Source organism: Rhinopithecus bieti, unplaced genomic scaffold, assembly GCF_001698545.2.
Source record: "Rhinopithecus bieti isolate Rb0 unplaced genomic scaffold, ASM169854v2 scaffold_21726, whole genome shotgun sequence".
Lineage (NCBI taxonomy): Eukaryota > Metazoa > Chordata > Mammalia > Primates > Cercopithecidae > Rhinopithecus > Rhinopithecus bieti.
Window position 1 is genome coordinate 2,667,274 of NW_016811100.1, and position 22,030 is coordinate 2,689,303.

The 22,030-nt window shown below is 37.1% G+C and overlaps 1 protein-coding gene across 1 annotated transcript in view; it reads right to left on the bottom strand.

Moving 5' to 3' along the window:
* Window positions 1–216: 216 nt before the first annotated feature.
* The window catches only part of TTPA (alpha tocopherol transfer protein), a 27,216-nt gene continuing 5,402 nt past the window's right edge, over window positions 217–22,030 (bottom strand). Inside the window, exons 2-5 of the mRNA XM_017893473.1 lie at window positions 14,596–14,749; window positions 7,154–7,348; window positions 5,449–5,558; window positions 217–2,820 (exon numbers count right to left, since the gene is read on the bottom strand). Coding sequence (XP_017748962.1) covers window positions 2,647–2,820; window positions 5,449–5,558; window positions 7,154–7,348; window positions 14,596–14,749 — 633 coding nt within the window. The 3' untranslated portion in view covers window positions 217–2,646. The remainder of the gene's footprint in view (window positions 2,821–5,448; window positions 5,559–7,153; window positions 7,349–14,595; window positions 14,750–22,030) is intronic.

Genomic DNA, 22,030 nt, shown 5'->3' on the forward strand with positions numbered 1-22,030 from the left:
TCCCCTTTATGTACAGCAAAAGACATTAGAGAAATATGGTATTGAACTAAGCAGCTGGAATACCAGCCTGTCACTAAACTTATGAAGAAAAAACTGACACTTGAGTAATGGACAAACAGATGTGCTAAGATTTTTTTTTTCTGTAAGGAAAAGCAGTTTTGAAAAGAATGCCTCATATTTATATTTTAAAATTAAAAAATAACTTGTACACTATGGTTTATGTGAAAGATGTTTATTTTCTTTCAAACAATATTAAAACAAATAAATTACTGTGCAGTTAACACAATGAGCACACAATACAGTTAATCTTTTAAAAGGCACTTCTGGTATAATCACTAAAGTAATATGGACAATTAGACAATTATTTGCTTTGACACTTTGTTCGTTTGCCCATTCATTTCAATTTTCTTTTAATATTCTTCAGTGAATTTCTTCATTTATAAACATTACAAAGTTCCATCATAAAATATGCCTAGATTGATTGACTTATCTTAATTCTATTTACTATTGATCCTATCACCAAAAAATCACATTTAAAAGACATTTTAAAATGTTATCCTTTATTTGGGTACTAAACTAATCACTCCTCCACAGAGTCATAAGAAAGTGTTTGAAATAGCCAAAAATAAATGAAGTGGAACTGGTGATATAAATCTTCCAGAAACAAAAGTTGGGTAAGCCAGAGGTCTTTTGTTATTCACACTTTATTCTTTTTAAGTTATTTTATTCATTTATTATTTTTAATTATACAATTTTAAATAGTATGCTTTTACTTTAAAAGAATTTAAAGTGTTTTTTAGAAAATAGGCAGGGTCTAGTTTTTTAATAAACATTATAATGTTGTTAGCTTCCCAATGCTAAGTCAAAATCAAAACACGTTCTCTAAAGAACATCCACAATTACTTTCAATTTTATCATAGATATATGCATAATCATAAGTATCAGCTCACCTGATTAATTTTCTTATAAAGAAAAACACCCTTCACATATCCTTACATAAAGATACTATTAATGTATATGATTAATGTTGAAACCTAACTAGCTGAACAAACGTTCAACAGATTTCAGACCTCGTATTCTTTCATTTTCAAGTTTATAACAAAATTAAGAAATTATAAAATACTAAGTATAAAAATTATGTCATAAATTGAGAGCTATGTTGAATATGAAAGCTGAGATGATATCTTTCTTAATAAATGAAATATTATAAACTGCAGTACTAACAGTACATCTTTACTGGTTATTCATTTATTTTTAAAATAGAGACAGGGTTTTCCTGTGTTGCCCAGGCTGGTCTACAGCTCCTGTGCTCAAGCAATCATCCTGCCTTGGCCTCCCAAAGTGCTGGGATTACAGGTTTGAGCCACCACGCCCAGCCTCTACCAGATGTTTTTTTTTAAGTTAATATAAATTGCAGGATTTGATTAAAATATTCTGATACAATAGTCAAATTCGTATTATTTTATGCATAATCTGAAAAATACCAAATGTAATTGACAGTAATTTTTTAAAATATAAACAGTTCCTTTCCTTTGTGTAGTTATGTTATTTTAACTAAAATAGTTCATGTATAAGACAATTAAATATGATCCATCCCTTTCTGTGTAGTCGTAAGAATAGCCATAAGCAAAAGTAAAATTACATTTTTGATTTGTTTGAAAATGCAAAACAGATATTGAGAAGCCATCAACTGTGCCTGATGTATTTTCTAAATTATTTTTGTTAATCAATGACATCAACATGAATGATTTCATAGAAACCTAAAGATGCCACACAAAGTAGTATAGCATATAGACTCCTCAGTTGAAAGTTTCTATTGTGGCCAGGCGCAACGGCTCACGACTGTAATCCCAGTACTCTGGGAGGCCGAAGCAGGCAAATTACTTGAGTTCAGGAGTTTGAGACCAGCTTGACCAACATGGCGAAACCCCATCTCTATGTAAAAATACAAAACTTAGCCAGGAGTGGTGGTGTGCACCTGTAATCCTAGCAGAGGTTGCAGTGAACTGAGATCACACCACTGCACTCCAGCCTGGGGTACACAGCAAGACTCTGTCTGGAAAAAAAAAAAAAAAAAAAAAAAAAAAGTTTCTATTGTGTTAATATACTAAAATAAAATTTCCCTGAGATGAAATGTCTTGCTGGCCCACAGGAATAACTATAAAACTCTATTCAGATTTTAATTATAGTGAATTATAATTTAATCTGACACCCACTTAAAATAAGTGTTAATTTTTTATCATCAGCTGACTTGTGCTAATATTTTTACGTGGAATATTTCTAAATTTATTTCTAAACTAACATAATCAGAGAATTTGTTTAAAATATAATTTTCTAGAAACATACAAAGATGCACATGAACGGCTACTTTAGTAATAACTTTCATGTTCTCTTCAAGTACAAAATCGCCAATTTTTATGTTCTTAAAATGTACTGCCATTTAATTACTTCAAAAGTAGAGAAAAAAGCATTTAAAAAGTAAAAAATCTTTCCAAATACTTGTGTGGCTCATGTCAGAAGATTTCTACATTTTAAAGATCAGGCAAGCATTAGTTTAAAAGATTTGCTCCTTTTCTTTCATTCATTTAACCAGGTTGAATATCACTCATGTTTTTAATTAGGAAGCCATTCACATGAAGTAACTTCTCATTGAACGCTCTCAGAAATGCTGCTGAGATAATCTTCAGACTTCATTATAAAATTTGTCCATTCCTGACAAATGTCCTCCATGGAGAATTCTTCACCACCATATTCCAGAGGAAGAATGTCTGGGAAATGCTGAAGCAAGCTTTGTTTGTAGTTGTTCCCATGCATATGAATCTGAAATAGCCAAAACATTTTAGTAGGAATCCTCATTAGATGCATTTCCAGTGGAAAATCAACCTCATAAAACAAGGTATTCTAATAACTTATAAAATAGGAAAGTATAAATAGATACTACATCCTTTATTCCTCTGGTTATGAATCTAATCATTTTACTTATGTTTAGGTTGTGTTACTGTGGATCTAATAATCTTACTCTTTCTTGGATTTGCATTCTTATAACTCCATAAAATTTATAAAAAGTCATTTTCCTCTTCCATAAGTAAATTTTAAAGACTAACTAAAGTATTTTATAAATTCTATTCCCTTATTTGCAAGTGATTCTTACCAAACTAATACCTTGGGACTAGTCTATAGATACTAAAAATGTACTAGCTGGTACTAATTCATATTAAGTAGAAGCATATATCTGAGCACACAATTAGGTCTATGAGAAACAATTTATATGGTACAGTCAATGGATACTGTCGGCTGGTATAAAGTTAAGAGACAGCCGGGTGCAGTGGCTCATGCCTGTAATCCCAGCACTTTGAGAGACCAAGGCAGGTGGATTGCTTGAGCTCAGGAGTTCAACACCAGCCTGGGCAATATGGCTGGTACAAAAAAAATACAAAAATTAGCTGGGCATGGTAGTGTGGGACTGTAGTCCCAGCTGCTTGGTGGGCTGAGGCAGGAGGACTGCTTGAACCCAGGAGGTAGAGGTTGCAGTGAGCTGAGATCGTGCCACTGCACAAAGTGAGACCCTGTCTCAAAAAANAAAAGCACACCTGCTAAAATAAATAAATAAGCTTTTTCCACTTTCTAGGGCAAAATGTTCCTCTATGAATTCAACAATCATTTAATAAGCACCTACTATGTGCCGGGGTATGAAGCTTGATGGATGAAATGAGTTTCCTATGCTCACTTAGGAAACTCAGAAAGCCAATCTTTAATTTTTTTTCTGAAATATGTAAAATATTATCAGTTAATTGAGAAGAAATTCTGTCTCCTCAGGAAGCGGCAAAATAAGAAAATGTATGGGGCATTGCCAAAAAGTTGAAAAGGAAAACAGTGGCTGGATCAGTTTTTTCTCCCTATTTTGGCAAGTCTGTTTCATGTCAACTAACTTTTGCTGACATCCTTCCCCTAACTTCTCAACTTTTTATTTTTCTTTCTTTTTTCTCCATATTCTCCTATTTCTTAGGTTCAGTTTATTCTTGTTTTTGTTTTTATCTAAAATACAATGCAAATTAGAAATAGCTATTTTTAGCTCTCTAAGAATTAAACAGAGGGAAGCCAAATATTATCAAGTTACACTGAATATAGAAAAAGACGAACAAAAAAGTTGATTGGTATAAAAATACTAGAATAAAAAGTAGCTGAAAATGGCCATCTTTGCTAAAGCAGGCAATTTAAGGGTAGTTCCTGAAGACAAACAGAAATATCCACTAGATAACCTCTAAAGAAGCTGGAGGGGCATAACTTTCTGAACAGGTATAAGATGTTATATTTTCTTAATATGAAAGAACATCTTTTTTTAAAATTCCAAATGTGTTATTACAGTTTATATTATCACTGCTGATATTTCAGTAATTTTTTAGATTTAAATTGTTAAAGCCTTTACAAACTGTTTTGTGTTCAAGGCATTAGATGATGCCCATGTTTGTCTAAATAGATGCTCTAAAAATTCTTCTTTACAGATTAATTTAGAAGAATGGTTGCCATTCTTGAGAATGCATACTCTATTTTCAACCTTTCAAAAAGTCTAAGAGATATGAGATGTTTTTTCTGAGATAAGACTCCATAGGGTAGGTAAAAAAAAAAAATCCAGTATCTTTGCTCTAACTAGCGTGACGTTGTCATATACCTCAGTTACTGTGGTTCTCAGTTACACTGAAACTGTTAATTAGGCTTCACTGTTTAAGAAAAATGTTTATTTTTATTTGCGTTAATAATAAATTCACATGGTTACAAATCAAAACAAGATAAAAGATACACAGTGAGAGATCTTGCTCCCAAACCTATTCTCATCTACTGTAGTTCACACCTCTTCTCTTGTTCCCTATAGATATCCACTTATATTACTTTTTATATATCCTTTTAATGTAAATGTATGAAATATATTCTTATTTCTTCCCTTTGTATACAAAAGGTAGCATGCCATAAACACTATTCCACATTTTGCTTACTTCAGTTTACAAAACATCCTGCAATCTCGTTGTTTTCTGTTGTGTCGATATTTATTTAACCAATGCCCTAATGGTGAACACTTGCTGGTTTTCAGTCTTCTGCTGCTGGGGCTCCTCTAATATATGTAATTTTGTTTATGTACAGGTAATTGAAGACAGTGATTTTGATGTCTTTGCCACACTGCCCTCTATAGGAATATACCATTAAGCATTCCAACCAGCAGTGTATGAAAAGCCCAGTTACGCCACAGTCATACAACCAATATGCCTCATTTTTATAAATTAAAACTAAATTTTAATTTACTTTTTTTAGTTGGTTTATTAGAGAAATATTCAAAATATTGGGCTAACGACATAGATGGGCAGGTACGAGGAAAGATAATAAAGCAATCCTTAAATTAAAAAGGGTTGGAATGTTTGGTGTAGAGGAACACAAACTTGAATATGCTTTACTCACCCGTTCCTTAATTTTTTCAGTCAGGAATGGTTTGATCATAGAAAAGACAGCATGGAAAATTACTGGTTCATTTATCAAATGGATGCCACGAACTTTCAATGGAAATGAATAATTTTGAAAATAAAAAAATCTTAATAACAAAACATAAATATTACAATCTGATACCTAATGTCAAGTCTCTTCTTTGAACACTTGCTAAACTTACGGAAATATCTAAAGTGTGATTTTATCTTCAAAATTATTTATTCCATCAACACAAAAGCCTGACTTACAGTTCACTGTCACGAGATTAAGAAAAGATCTCTAAAAAGGTTTCTCCTTATAGATTTGGCAAAGTATTTTATGAAATATCTGCACAATTTCACCAGAAAATTCCTTTACCATCACATATAGATGTTCTTTTAACGAACCAATGAGTCTTTTGGAAATTTACATTTAATTTTTTCCCCAAAAATGTTTATTTTGAGAAAAAAATTCACAAATATTGAAAGACTAGCACAATAAACACATACTTTTAAACTCTGACATTGGTATATGTCTTTAGCATCACAGTAATATAGGCTTATTTAGAAAGTTTACAAAGTTAAGAGTTGAAGGAAGAGGATAGTTTTCCTACCTACAAGTTTATTATTAATACAGAGACCTTTCATTCCAAGGTTCTTTTATGTGAAGTTCTTTTATTTTTCCATGCATCGCTTTCAGAGGTGTATTATTAATTTGGGGATCGTCCTTCCAAATCCCTTCTATGTATAATTTTCTTTTAAACATAATTGCTACTATGCTGTCTAAATAATTTTCATCCCACTGTGTTCCACGGATATAATACAGCTTTTGTAAATATCATGTTTTATCATTGTTGCAAGAATCCATCAAATGAATATACCATTTCTTAAGTAACCACGTTTCTATTTTCTGGACTAATAAACTATTTATTTTATTTTATTTTATTTTACTTCTTTACTGAAATTGATGCTGCAGTAACTGTCTTTATGTATAGGAGAAGTGGTGGCTATAAGCACAAGTTTTACATTCAGATGACCTGGGCTGGAATTCTCACTTCACTACTGACAAACTGTGTGTGCCTGGGCATCGCTATGTCACTTCTTAGATATAGTTTATTAATTGCAAAGTGGGAAAATACAATAGTCATATGTCATAGGCTCAGTGTGGACATTAAAAGGTAATGCATTTGAAACACTTAGCAAAGTACCTGCCACATAGTAAGCTATTATTATTATATGCAATCTTTAATATATTAAAGATTATTCCTTAGCTAGTTTCCCAGAAATAGAATTACTGAGTCAAAGATGATGACCACTTTAAAAACCTTTTGAAAAAAAGGATATCAATATATACCTACCAAGACTTATGTGACATCTTATTGTGCCATTGCTTATACATTTTAAATCAATTTTAATTTAGAAAAAATATTTTAATGATGAAAAGATAAAGTTACCACATATTAAGATGCATAAATCCTCTCGTTACTAATTTGAACATATTTTTGCAGTTTGTTGCAACATTTTTTCTTTTATAAACTAATAACATTTTACTTCCTCTTAGCATTACTGAATTCTACATATCATTTCCAAAATTGTATTTAAATTTCTAATAAATGTTCTTTTACTTATCTTTGTCTAATATATAACAAAATGTAAAACTGTAATTTGGAAGTATTATGCCTGACAGTTAAAATATACATTTACCGTAAGTACAGCAGCAATCTTCTTGGCTACAGATGGAGTGATTTGAAAAGCATGAGAAAGCTGCCAGCCTTCCAGATCAAAGATAGCCTTGATTCCATTCCGCTGAGTTTCTACCTCCCGTACAATAAGCTCGGATGTGATTAGACTTACTCGAAATACATCATAAGCTGTAAAAACTTTGGGGTCCCAGTGTGCTAAAAAAATAAAGCATATCATATCTTAGCATTGTATAAAAAATCAGAAAGATTTCTAAAGGGAGATTAATTCATTTTAGACTTAAAAGATCAGTTGAAATAAAAGCATCTACAAAGATCATGAATTGAATAATAAATCCAACTGGGGTACAAGAACATGTGCCTGCTTCTCCCTCCCACCTCAAATTCTAGCAAAGAATGACTTTTAAAGAGTATTGGGGGAAAAGGAATGGATGCAGGATGAATTTGACTGCAAGATGAAGTTACAACCTCACATAAAGATGGGAATGCCATTGTGTATGCTCCAAGCTCAGAGGTGTTGGAAATGGAAAAGCAAGGGCCTGGATTATAAAGAGCCATTAGGGTCCCATAGTAACTAAAGAGGTAGCTAAGAGAAATGCATGAGGAAACAGAGAGGCAAGTTGATCCTCTGACAGCCTTCCAGTGGTAAGTAGTACATTGCAGAGTCATGTCCCTGTAGGCTAGAGCAGGAAGTGAGGGCTTGGGAAAGAAGAGCCAGGGAAGCACTTAGGTGGCTGCCCACACCAAAGAAAAACAGGGAGTACCTGTGCTAATAGAGGAGTTACTGAGATTCTTGTTCATTCATCTCACCCCTTCCCACCACCCCCGGGACAGGCCACGCCATGCAGAAATGACAGTAATGGATGGACAGGCAGATAATCTTTTTTAAAATACATCTTTTCCTTAAAAATTAGAATATTAAACACATTCATACACAGAGAGAGAGAGGGAAGCCAAACTCAATAGACAAAGGCATCAACTAGAGAAAATAAGAAAGCAGGAGACACTTAAAAACATAATAGAAGCCAGGTGCAGGTGCCGTGGTGGGTGCCTGTATTTCCAGCTACTAGGGTGGCTGAACTGGGGGCAGGGGGGACACTGAAGCCCAGGAGTTTGAGTCCAATCAGGGCAACATAGCAAGAATCAGTCTGTAAAAAAAAAAATTTTAAGAATTTTTTTAAAGAAGCATAATAGTTTCAGCAGGGGGCAGGGAGAATACTGTAAGTTATTATAAGAACAGGTTATTATTAAAAAGACTCAGTTGAGATCTTAGAAATAAAAAGATAAGTTTTTTAAAAAAAATTCATTGATGGGATAAGTGCTGGAAAAGACAGAGCCGATCAAGGAAAAATGGTTTGGAAGATTAAGTTGAAGAATTCTCTCAAATTTGGCACCAAAGAGCCAAGAGTTCACATGTATGAATAAAAAATTAAGAAACACATGCAGCTGGATCCAGGAGTTTCAACATCCAACTAATAAAAGTTCTAGAAGGCAGTAACAGAGAACAAAGGACAGAGGAATCATAGCAATAGAGAAAAGTTCTCCAAAGCTGAAAAAAACATGTAAGTCTTCAGACTGAAGTGCCTAACAGGATGAATGAAAAAGAAAAAAAAAAAAATCTTAACTAAGTAATAGTAAATTTTCAAGCAAGCAAACAAACAAACAAACAAACAAAGTTTCTGGCATGGGGAACTGGATAGAATGGTAACACCATATATTTATTTATTTTCAACTCTTTTTTAGATTCAGGAGGTGCATGTGCAGGTTTGTTACCATGGTATACTGCATGATGCTGAGGTTTCAGGTATAGATGATCTTGTCACCCAGGTATGTGAGCATAGTATCCAATAGTTAGTTTTTCAACCCTTGCTCCCCTCCTTCCCTCTCTTCTCTTGTCGTCTCCAGTATCTACTGTTCCCATCTTTAAGTCATATATATGCAGTGTTTAGCTCCTACTTATAAGTGAGAACGTGTGGTATTTGGTTTTCTGTTCCTGTCTTAATTCACTAAAGATAATGGCCTCCAGCTGCATCCATGTTGCTGCAAAGGACATAATTTCATTCGTTTTATGGCTGTGTAGTATTCCATGGTGTACATGTGGTGCCATTTATTGAGATAAGAGACGTGTTTGGGTGAAAAAGATCATAAGTATGGACATGTTAAAATGGTGACTGTGAGACATCCAACTGGATACAGCTGGAATAGGAGCTAGTTGTGTGGGTTGGGATCCTCAAGGAAAAGGTGGGACTGAAGATACAAATCTGGGGGTTGTTTGTGCCTATATGACGATCCATATGAGACAATCTGGGATTGTCTCAGAGCTATGGTTTTCTCTATCAAAGCAGAGAGATAAAATAGCATAAAAAGAAAATGCTGAGGCCAAAGTCCTAAAAAAATTCAGAGTTTAAAGGATAAATAGAAGAGAAGATGCCAGCAAAAGAGATTAAGGAGGAGCAGCCAGTGATGTCAGAGGAAAACACCAGGCAGACATGGCATCAGAGAAGCCAAGGGAAGAGGATTTTTCAAGAAAGAGGAAGTGATTCAGTGTTGAGAGGTTAAGTGAAATAGGACTAAACACGTCCATTAGATGTGGTGAAAAGAAAGTCACTGATGGTTGGTTATGTTCATTTCAGCAGGGATGGGAGTGAAATCAAACTAGGGTGGGCTGAGGAAGAACTATGAGAAAATGTGGATGGTGGACATCGCTAATAAAAGGAGTTTGGCTGAGAACAAGAAGAGGGGGAGATGGATGTAAGGAAATGGAGAAGGATGGAGAGTTTTGTGGAAACAAGGAGTTTTTGTTTTGTTTTCAGTGGCTGGCCATTAACTGATTTAAATGATAACTGGTAGCATTTAGTAGCAAGAGAAAAGTTGAAGATCTAGAAAAAGAAAGAATAAACAGAAATATTCCTAAGAAGGCACAATGGGATTGCTATTTTTTAATTTTTATTTTCTGTCATATTAATGGATCCTTTAGGAGGTGTGTTATTTTTTAAGTCTCAGATTTCTGGCCGGGTATGGTGGCTCACGCCTCTGATCCCAGCACTTTGGGAGGCCAAGGTGGGCAGATCACTTGAGGCCAGGAGTTCAAGACCAGCCTGGCCAAAATGGTGAAACTTCATCTCTACTAAAAACATAAAATTAGCTGGGCATAGTGGCACATGCCTGTAGGCCCAGCTACTTGGAATGCTGAGGCAGGAGAATCGCTTGAACTCAGGAGGCGGAGATTGCAGCGAGTCGAGGTGGCCCACTGCTCTCCAGCCTGGGCAACAGAACAAGACTCTGTCTCAAAAAAAAAACAAACAAACAAACAAACAAACAAACCTCACATCTCACATTTCTCATAAGAATTTGAATAATCAACCCACAGGTAACCCAGATCAAAAATACTCTACTAACTTCAGACATTGGCTGAATACAATAATGATAAAAAACAAGTAGAACAAATGAAGTTTGCCAATCAAAAAAATAGTTAATATCCTAAGTTCTGAACCAACCAACATAACTGTTTGACCCACACTGGCTAATATGGTAGCCATTAGCCATATGTGGTCATTCAAATTTAAATTAAAAATTTAGTTTCACGGGGTGCAGTGGTTCATGCCTAGAACCCCAGCACTTTGTGGGTCTGATAGGGGAGGATTGCTTGAGGCCAGGAGTGAGACCATCCTGGGCAACATAGTGAGAACGCATCTCTAAAAACTAAAAATAAAATAACCGACTGGGTGTGGTAGCACATGCCTCTGGTCCCAGCTACTCCAAAAGCTGAAGCAGGAGGATCACTTGAGCCCAGGACTTCAAGGCTGCAGTGAGCTATGATTGTGCCACTGCACTCTAGTCCAGGTGGCAGAGCAAGATCCTAGCTTAGAAGAAAAAAAAAATCTGTTTCTTAGTTGCAGTAGTCACATTTCAGCGCTCAATAGCCACATGAGAATAGTGGCTACTGTAGAACAGTTTCGTCATCATAGAAAGTTCTGTGGTACACTGCTGGCTAGAATTTAAGCTCCGTTGAGGCAAAAGAAAAATATACCTTATATTTTGAATTCCTTCTCCAGTATCTACTTCACATGTATTGAGTGCTTTTATGTACCAGGTAATGCTCTTGTTATATTTTAGATAGACAGACTGATTGACTGATTTCATGCTTACAGCAACCCTATGTGAAAGCTTTTCACTATGCCCATTTTACAGATGAGAAAATGCAGTTACAGCTACATAGTGTTTCACACAGCTAGAATGTAGTAGAGCTGAGATTCCAATCCAGGTCACATGCTCCAGAACCTGTATTCACAAGAACTAAGCCACAGTCAAAACTTCACACTCACTGTCAAATTTTACTTTTGCTGCTGTAGTATACTATGGAATCTCAAAAGACATAAAATTATATCCTCTAGTATGTTGGCTGATGAAGGTCAAAACTTAGCTTCACCTTGGGTTGCCCAGCCCGCATGGAGGAAAGGGCTGTGTGCATTTTCTCATTGCTTTTACTACACAGAGATGGTATCTAGAGGAAGTGGTTATGCTAAAGTTCTATCAAAGAACTCCACCACAGATTTCCTTCTTTAACTCCTACCATTAATTCAATTAAATTTAGAAAAGTTTTCATTTTACTCATAAAACCTTCTGAGTTTCTCCCTTTCATCGTAGAATAACAGAACATACAGGAGATTTGCAACATACCTTCCTGTTCTGACCATCACTAAATTACGTTTTCTTCATTTTCAAATCTCTTGAGTTAAACAATATACTTCTAAATTAATGTGCTACATGAGGCCCGAAAATATCCCTACTGGTTCAGTGTTAAGGTATTTATGATCAAAGCTGCACATCTGCTTTCTCACTATCAAGGTGTCACTTTTACTTCTTCACCTGCCTCAGTCAGTTTATGAACAAACTAGAAACAATAAAATCTAGCCAGGCAATGCTGAGCCAAGACATTTACAGAAATAATTAGCTGCAGGTTTCAGTTTTATGGTTCTGGGACCCCTGAGTAGAGTTACCAGGTAAAATATACAACACCCAATTAAAGTTGAATTTCAGATAACCAGTATATAATTTTTAACATAAGGATGCTCCATACATACTTAAAAACACTATTTGTTGTTTATCTGAAATTCACATGTAACTGGGCATCCCTTAATTTTATAACATATAGGTTTATTTTCTAAACAAAACATAGGTACTTTGTTAAATCTGGCAAGACTACCCCTAAATAGCTCAAGGAACTTCATTGCTATGAGCTCATTCACTTTCCTCTGACACTAGTGCAGCAATGAAAGAACAGAAAGATCATGATGTCTGTTTTATATATGCGATTTCATGATTAACTCAATTTTATTTGACACTTAAGCTAGCACACAAAATAAAAAATAAAAAACAGCCCCAAATCATTTTACTCCATCTTCCAATATCCTTTCAAAATTAAATACAGTATCTTCTTGCAGTATAGCAAGCAGTTGAGTTATAGGCAGGTATCTTATCTATAAGCAGGCAAGAAATGCAAATATTTAAATACTTTAAATCTTTAAATATTTTAAATCTTTAAAGATATAAATATATGTGGCACATATACACCATGGAATACTATGCAGCCATAAAAAAGGATGAGTTTGCGTCCTTTGTAGGGACATGGATGCAGCTGGAAACCATCATTCTTAGCAAACTATCACAAGAACAGAAAACCAAACACCGCATGTTCTCACTCATAGGTGGGAACTGAACAATGAGATCACTTGGACTCGGGAAGGGGAACATCACACACTGGGGCCTATCATGGGGAGGGGGGAGGGGGGAGGGATTGCATTGGGGAGTTATACATGATATAAATGATGAATTGATGGGTGCTGACGAGTTGATGGGTGCAGCACACCAACATGGCACAAGTATACATATGTAACAAACCTGCACGTTATGCACATGTACCCTAGAACTTAAAGTATAATAAAAAAAATAAAGATATAAATATTTCTGTAAAATTATAATTCAAAAATTCTGGTCATGAAATGATAGTTTATCTTTGTCCCTCCAACTGGGTGGGTCATGAGAAATTCTGGGAATAGTGTGAGTCCTTCTCCTGTGCCTGTCATTTTTAATCACACACAGGTCTGAGGGAGGACAGAAGTTATAGGTCACCAACTGCTATGGTCTGAATGTTTGCATCCCCTCAACAGTCATATGCTGAAATTCTGACTCCCAATGTGATGGTAGTAAGAGGTGGGGCCTTTGCGAGATGATGAGGTCATGAGGATGGAACCCTCATGAATAGGATTAGTTCCCTTATGAATCCCAAGAGAGATGCCTTTTCCCTTCCAATACGTGAGGTTAAAGTGAGAGATGTCACCTAGGAACCAGGTAGCAGCCCTCACCAAACACCAAATCTGCCAGTGCCTTGATCTTAGACTTCCCAGCCTCCAGAACTGTGAGAAATAGAATTCTGTTTTTATAAGTCATCCAGTCTATGGCATTTTGTTATAGTGGCCTGAATACACTAAGACACCAATCTACAAGAAACACTGGCAACACCTAATAGAAAAAAGGGGGATGCAATGAGAATAAACAGGAGTTAATGGAATACAGTGTTTGCAACAGCTCCCAGAGAAGTTGCCTTTCCTCTGTACCCTCCTCCACCCAAAAGAATGAGCCTCTTGCTCCTTGGCCTGGGGCATTTTCGAACTAGTCATTCACTCACTCATTCCACAAATATTTAGTGACTACCTACCAAGTACCAGACCATGTTTTCAGTGCTTGGAATACACCAGTAAACAGAGCAGATAAAATCCATAATCTCATGGAGTTTACATTATAGCCCAGAATTCTGGTTGTTTTTTGTATGTTCATTTGTTTGAGACAGACTCTTGCTCTTTTGCCCAGGCTGGACTGCAATAGCGCAATCGGCTCACTGCAACCTCTGCCTCCCAGGTTCATGTGATCCTCCTGCCTTGGCCTCCCAAGTAGCTGGGATTACAGACATGCACCACTACACTCGGCTAATTTTTGTATTTTTAGTAGACACGGGGTTTCACCATATTGGCCAGGTTGGTCTCAAACTCCTGACCTCAGCTGGGATTTGTACTTCCCACTAAGCATTTTTGAAATACTATTTCATGATTTTTTAAAATACTCTCATACTATTTATCTTCACTATTTTCCTTTCTTCTTATCTTGTACAGTTGACTGCATGGAAGAATGGAACTAGGATTTTCACTTGTATCTGTTCATTTTCTCACAACTGCCAAAGTGTTATTATATTTGGGGGACATTAGGACCTAAATTAACCTAAGTTAAAACCCAAAATTTTAAATTAAAGCCCAAATTCCTAAAGATAAACGCTTTGAAGCTTTCTATATGGTATTCAAGGAAGAAATGGAAGAAAGAGAGAAGAGAGGAGAGGGAACAGAACTGAACTGGAGGAGAGGAGAAAAAAAGAAGAGTTGTATATGACTTACCGATTCTGTAAATAAGAACTTTGCTGCCGGTGGGATCCCTGGATCTCAGAACTGCATGGTAGCCAGCCTTTAGGAGGCCAATAATACTTCTAGGGTGTAGATCTGCACTTATTTCTGGACATTCTGCTCTCCACTTATAATAGTTTTGTAGTAACTGAAAAATAAAATTAAAATTGTCTACAAGGGCATACATGGTAAGGATTTTGTAAAAATGGAAGAAAAGCTTTGGCATTGTGTATAAACTTTGCCATCCATGATGTCAAGAGTTTAATCTGGGGTATCTTTTTAGCTGTGAAAACTGAAAGTTCCCTTTATCAAGGATCTGAGGTGACTGGGGTTTATCACAAATTCAGAGCTGAGCAATTTTCATCCACCACCCATGGTAGATATTCTCCAAAGACAGTCCACCAATTCCTCCCCTCCTGATATACCCATGCACCATTCTTCCCATTAACAGGTGGCATCTATTTGCTTCCCTCCCCTTGAATCTAGGCTGGCCTTCCACCTCGCTTTGATCTAATATCAATTGGCAGAAGTGACACTTCGTGGGCCAAGCTTTAAGAAGCCTGGTACCTTCTGAATTTACTATTTGGGATCCAGACACTATGTGAGATTACTGAATGATAGCAGTTCATGTGGAGAGAAGCATGGAGGTTGAGAGGCCATCCTGGAGAGTGTGACTTCAGCCAAGTTCCCATCTAATGCCATGTGGAACAGAGATGAACCACTCCCACTGAGCCCTGCGCAAACTGGTGATATCAAAAACAAATAAATCATTGTGTTTTAAGTCACTTATTCTTGGAGTGACTTGTTACTCAGCAATAGAGAACTGAAACACCACCTTTGGTATTTTTTGAAATAAGGAAGTATAGAAATCAATCAAATGAGTTAGAAGAGCCCAGTAGCAGTATGCTTGGGTATTGGATCTTGTCAAAATATGGTTTGAAGAAATCCCACTTTCTTTCTTTCCAAAAGAACCACCAGAAATATCTAATCGCATATGCAAATAATATGAACACCGCCAGCATATTGTGGAAAATACTAAAGCAAATTATGTATTCAAAAATTATTATGTTTATATTTTAATTTTCCTCTTTATGATTTTTGGCACTCTCAATTTTTCACAAGTTATAATATATTTGTTTTGAGTTTAAAGAGACCTGTTAACGATGTGAAACTGGAATGCAAAGGAAAGGACAGAATTTATATTTGAGAGTCACTGGAATAAACAAGGTAACTATAACCACAAAAACAGCAATGATCTGGTGGAGAAACTACAAACGACAACAACTAGAGAGGAAAATGCTGAGCCTTGGAAAATGTCAATGGTTGGGAATGGCTGGAGGAAGAGAGAAACTGGGTGGACCTTAAGAGAACCAGCACTGGTACAGGAGAGGGAAGACAGTGCCATCTGTGTTGCTCTGCTCCCCGTCATCCCCATCTCTGATTTATCTCCCTCTCTTTCTCTCTCTGTCTGTCTCCCTCTATTTCATTTCTGTATTTAATAAACTTTTCTTAACTTTAAAAAAAGAGAGAATGTTGTTAAGAGTTAAATGTAAGAGAGAAGTAAGAAAGAAAAAAATCAATTTGCCAACAAAGAAATCATTGGTGACCTAAATAGCAGTTTCCAAAAGCAGTGAGAACAACAGGCACATTGTGGATCCTAATATCTTCATTCTACTCTATAAGGTGAATTTCTCTTCCTCCTCCAGTCTTAGGGGGTACCAGAATAACTGTTAATAGCATTCTACAATGCTTTTACTTTTCCTATAGTTTCCTCAGACATAAAAGTCTTTTCATTCCAATTCAAGTAAAACGCTGGAGGCAGCATATTAGTAACTATATAGAAATGTTTTTTCTTTTTTCCTGTGGAATGATAAAAGTTGTGGCTTCATTAGAAGGGATGATTTAGGTTTAATAGTGGCAGGGTGCTCAGCTTATTCATCTCTGCAGAGTGCTGCACACTCAGGAGATAACAACACGTGTTGAATGAAAGAATAAAGTAAGTCATGAGTAAACCAACTGGATCTACACACTTGAAAAACTGACTTCTATGAAGAGGCACAAATCACTATCTGGCACAATTTTTGCAAACTGAAAGATCTAAACCTGGATCTTTGGTCATTACTTATCCACTGATAGATAAATTCACAACACAGTAGTCATAAATAAATTATGTAAATAAACTGCTACTGAGCAATTCTCAAACAAATCACCCTATGTCCACAACAACAAAGAAGTGGCTAAAAATAAATATTCATTATTGGAAGGTCTGTTTTGCAAACATTAGAAGTAAATAAACATTTAAAATGTTATGGGTTAACTATGTTTTGTAATAGAGTAGGTTTCTTCTTACATGTTTCATGTACTTTGAAACAAAATAAGAATCACCATATTTGGAGCACTTTTATAGGGTCTAATGCCATCTTTTGAATTCCTCCTCACAACTACCCTGAGAAGTAGCTACGGTTGTGGCATTATAAGAATAAGAAAAGTAACGCTCCAGCCAGGCACAGTGGCTCATGCCTGTAATCCTAGCACTTTGGGAGGCCAAAGTGGATGCATCACAAGGTGAAGAGATCAAGACCACCCTGGCCAATATGGTGAAACCCCATCTCTAAAAGTACAAAAATTAGCTGGGTGTGGTGGTGCGTGATCAGGAGGCTGAGGCAGGAGAATCGCTTGAAACTGGGAGGCGAAGGTTGCACTTATCTGAGCTGAGATCCTGCCGATGCGCTCCAGCCTGGCAACAGAGCGAGACTTTGTCTCAAAAAAAAAAGTAAAGTAAAACTCTGAGAAATTACACATTTGTTCAAGGGCAATAACTATCAGGAGCAGAGCAGAAACTGAAATGGACACATGATATGAAAAATTTTATAAAAGAAGCTGCATTTAGAGAGAAATTAGCAGGGAGAATCTATGGAATTTTGAAAGCTTTGGGAAAACCATAAAGATAATTATAGCATAAAAAGCTTATCATATGGAACAAAAGTATAAGGAACTGGGCTATCACTTGATAGAAGGAATTCATGAGACTATGCAGAACAGGCAGAAAAGTGAATGGTTATCTGTTTTATATGTTTGTTGTTTTAAACAGAAGAGGCTAGTGCAGTGTATTTGAGAGCACAGGCTCTCTCCTGAGCCCCACCCAAGTTCAAATCCCTGCTTCAACACTTAATAGTTACATAATTTCAGACAAGTTACTTATTCTTTATATCTGTTTCTCCCAAAATGAGAAAATAATAAAAGATAATCCATGAAAACCCTACTTACCAAAGTATGTTGCATTCTATAAGCATATTAGCTATTAGGATTATATAATAAAACCTTGCTAATTCATTATAACTTCAAATACAAAAACTAGAATAATGAGAAATTTCATTGTGACTGAAGCACTTATCAAGCTTTCTTTATACAAAAACTATAGGGCTTCTATATTATGAATGAAGAAGTTAGAATTGAACTAAGTGCTATTGCAGAGGAAAATGAAAAAAAATTTTGCACTCTTACCCTTTCCTTTTCCTTTCCAGTTGGCAGAAAAGCAAGACAAAGAGTTTACAGACAGAAACTTGATTTCTATCCAGTGGATTTAGACACAGTCCTGCTAGCCAATTCCTCAAGGGCATGGTGCAATGAAAACAATTCCTTATTTAAGGAATACAGAAAAAAACATATATGTCCAGGGGCTGAGGGTCAATTTTATTTTTCTATTTAAACGTTACTTTTTTAAAAGAAGCTAAAAGGAAATCAGTAAGGTAAACATGTTTTATTGTTAGTTATCTCTAAACATATATATGTTTAATGCCTTATTTAAGTTTCATTCTTCATAGGACCTGAGATTGTGTTTTCCTATTCAGTAGTTACTAGTACATATTAGTTTATTACTCATGATATTGGGATACTTATATAGACATCTAAAAAATGAAAATAAATAAAGCTGGATTCCTATTTTACTCCTAACATAAAAACAAATCTCAATAGATCAAAGACTCCAAGATAAAAAAAGATAAGACATAAATAACTAGAAAAAATTTTGGACAAGAGAAGAGATTATAAAACCCAAAGGCAATCAAAGACTAATAAAATCAATTCATCTGATTACATTAAAATTTAAAATTCTGCAGAGAAAAAATATAAATAATATAACAAACAAAATCAAGGACAAAGGCCTAAAATACATAAAAATATTTTACAAATCAGTAAAACATAAAAATGGGATCCATTATAAGATGGCTGAATAGGAACAGCTCTGGTCTGCAGCTCCCAGCGTGAGCAATGCAGAAGACGGGTGATTTCTGCATTTCCAACTGAGGTACCCAGTTCATCTCATTGGGACTGGTTGGACAGTGGGTGCAGCCCACAGAGGGTGAGCTGAAGTGAGGCAGGGCATCGCCTCACTCAGGAAGCGCAAGGGGTTGGGGGATTTCCCTTTCCTAGCCAAGGGAAGACATGAGAGACTATACCTGGAAAAAGGGACATGCCCACCCAAATACTATGCTTTCCCAAGGTCTTAGCAACCGCAGACAAGGAGATTCTCTCCCGTGCATGGCTCGGGGGGTCCCATGCGCATGGAGCCTTGCTCACTAGTAGTGCAGCAGCCTGAGATCTATCTTCAAGGTGGCAGCCTGGCTGGGGGAGGGGCATCCGCCATTGCTGAGGCTTGAGTAGGTAAACTAAGCAGGCCAAAAGCTCAAACTGGGTGGAGCCCACCGCAGCTCAACAAGGCCTATGGCCTCTATAGACTCCACCTCTGTGGGCAGGGCATAGTTGCACAAAAGACAGCAGACAGCTTCTGCAGACTTAAATGTCGCTGTCTGACAGTTCTGAAGAGATGAGTGGTTCCCCCAGCACAGTGTTTGTGCTCTGAGAATGGACACACTGCCTCCTCAAGTGGGTCCCTAACCCCTGTGTAGCCTAACTGGGAGACACCTCCCAACAGGGGCCGACAAACACCTCATATAGGCCCCTCTGGGATGAAGCTTCCAGAGGAAGGATCAGGCAACAATATTCGCTATTCTTCAATATTTGCTGTTCTGCAGCCTCCACTGGTGATACACAGGCAAACAGGGTCTGGAGTGGACCTCCAGCAATCTCCAACAGACCTGTAGCTGAGAGACCTGGCTGTTAGAAGGAAAACTAACAAACAGAAAGGAATAGCACCAACATCAACAAAAAGTACATCCACACCAAAACCCCATCTGTAGGTCATGAACATCAAAGACCAAAGGTAGAAAAAAACCACAAAGATGGGGAGAAACCAGATCATAAAAGCTGCAGACTTAAATGTCGCTGTCTGACAGTTCTGAAGAGATGAGTGGTTCCCCCAGCACAGTGTTTGTGCTCTGAGAATGGACACACTGCCTCCTCAAGTGGGTCCCTAACCCCTGTGTAGCCTAACTGGGAGACACCTCCCAACAGGGGCCGACAAACACCTCATATAGGCCCCTCTGGGATGAAGCTTCCAGAGGAAGGATCAGGCAACAATATTCGCTATTCTTCAATATTTGCTGTTCTGCAGCCTCCACTGGTGATACACAGGCAAACAGGGTCTGGAGTGGACCTCCAGCAATCTCCAACAGACCTGTAGCTGAGAGACCTGGCTGTTAGAAGGAAAACTAACAAACAGAAAGGAATAGCACCAACATCAACAAAAGTACATCCACACCAAAACCCCATCTGTAGGTCATGAACATCAAAGACCAAAGGTAGAAAAAAACCACAAAGATGGGGAGAAACCAGATCATAAAAGCTGAAAATTCTAAAAGCCAAAGCACCTCTTCTCCTACAAAGGATCACAGCTCCTCGCCAGCAATGGAACAAAGCCAGATGAAGAATGACCTTGACGAGGTGACAGAAGTAGGCTTCAGAAGGTCGGTAATAACACACTTCTCTGAGCCAAAGGAGCATGTTCAAACCCATCGCAAGGAAGCTAAAAACCTAGAAAAAAAGGTTAGACGAATGGCTAACTAGAATAAACAGTGTAGAGAAGACCTTAAATGACCTGATGGAACTGAAAAACACAGCACGAAAACTTCGTGATGCATGCACGAGCTTCAATAGCTGATTTGATCAAGTGGAAGAAAGGGTATCAGTGATTGAAAATCAAATCAATGAAATAAAGCAAGAAGACAAGGTTAGAGGAAAAAGAGCAAAAAGAAATGAACAAAGATTCCAAGAAATATGGGACTATGTGAAAAGACCAAAACTACTTTTGATGGGTGCACCTGAAAGTGATGGGGAGAATGGAACCAAGTTGGAAAACACTCTTCAGGATATTATCCAGGAGAATTTCCCCAACCTAGCAAGGCAGACCAACATTCAAATTCAGGAAATACAGAGAACACCAGAAAGATACTCCTCAAGAAGAGCAACCCCAAGACACATAATTATCAGATTCACCAAGATTGAAATGAAGGAAGAAATGTTAAGGGCAGGCAGAGAGAAAGGTCGGGTTACCCACAAAGGGAAGCCCATCAGATTAACAGCAGATCTCTTGACAGAAACCCTACAAGCCAGAAGAGAGTGGGGCCAATATTCAACATTCTTAAAGAAAATAATTTTCAACCCAGAACTTCATATCCAGCCAAACTAAGCTTCATAAGTGAAGGGGAAATAAAATCCTTTACAGACAAGCTGAGAGATCTGTCACCACCAGGCCTGCCTTACAAGAGCTCCTGAAGGAAGCACTGAACATGGAAAGGAACAACCAGTACCAGTCACTGCAAAACATGCCAAATTGTAGAGACCATCGATGCCATGAAGAAACTGCATCAATTAATGGGCAAAATAACCAGCTAACATCATAATGACAGAATCAAGTTCACACAACAATATTAACCTTAAATGTAAATGGGCTAAATGCCCCAATTAAAAGACACAGACTGGCAAATTGGATAGTCAAGACCCATCAGTGTGCTATATTCAGGAGACCCATCTCACATGCAGAGACACATATAGGCTCAGAATAAAGGAATGGAAGGCCGGGCGTGGTGGCTCACGCCTGTAATCCCAGCACTTTGGAAGGCCAAGACAGGCGGATCATGAGGTCAGGAGATCAAGACCATCCTGGCTAACATGGTGAAACCCTGTCTCTACTAAAAATACAAAAAATTAGCTGGGCGTGGTGGCGGGTGCCTGTAGTCTTAGCTACTTGGGAGGCTGAGGCAGGAGAATGGAGTGAAACCAGGAGGTGGAGCTTGCAGTGAGCCAAGATCGTGCCACTGCACTCCAGCCTGGGCAACAGAGCAGGACTCTATCTCAAAAAAAAAAAAAAAAAAGATAAGAAAAGAAAGAAACTTTGACATTATAGATTCATATACAAAGACATGTATAAGTCATCAAGTTAAAAACAACCAGTAGGCCGGGCGCGGTGGCTCAAGCCTGTAATCCCAGCACTTTGGGAGGCCGAGACGGGCGGATCACGAGGTCAGGAGAT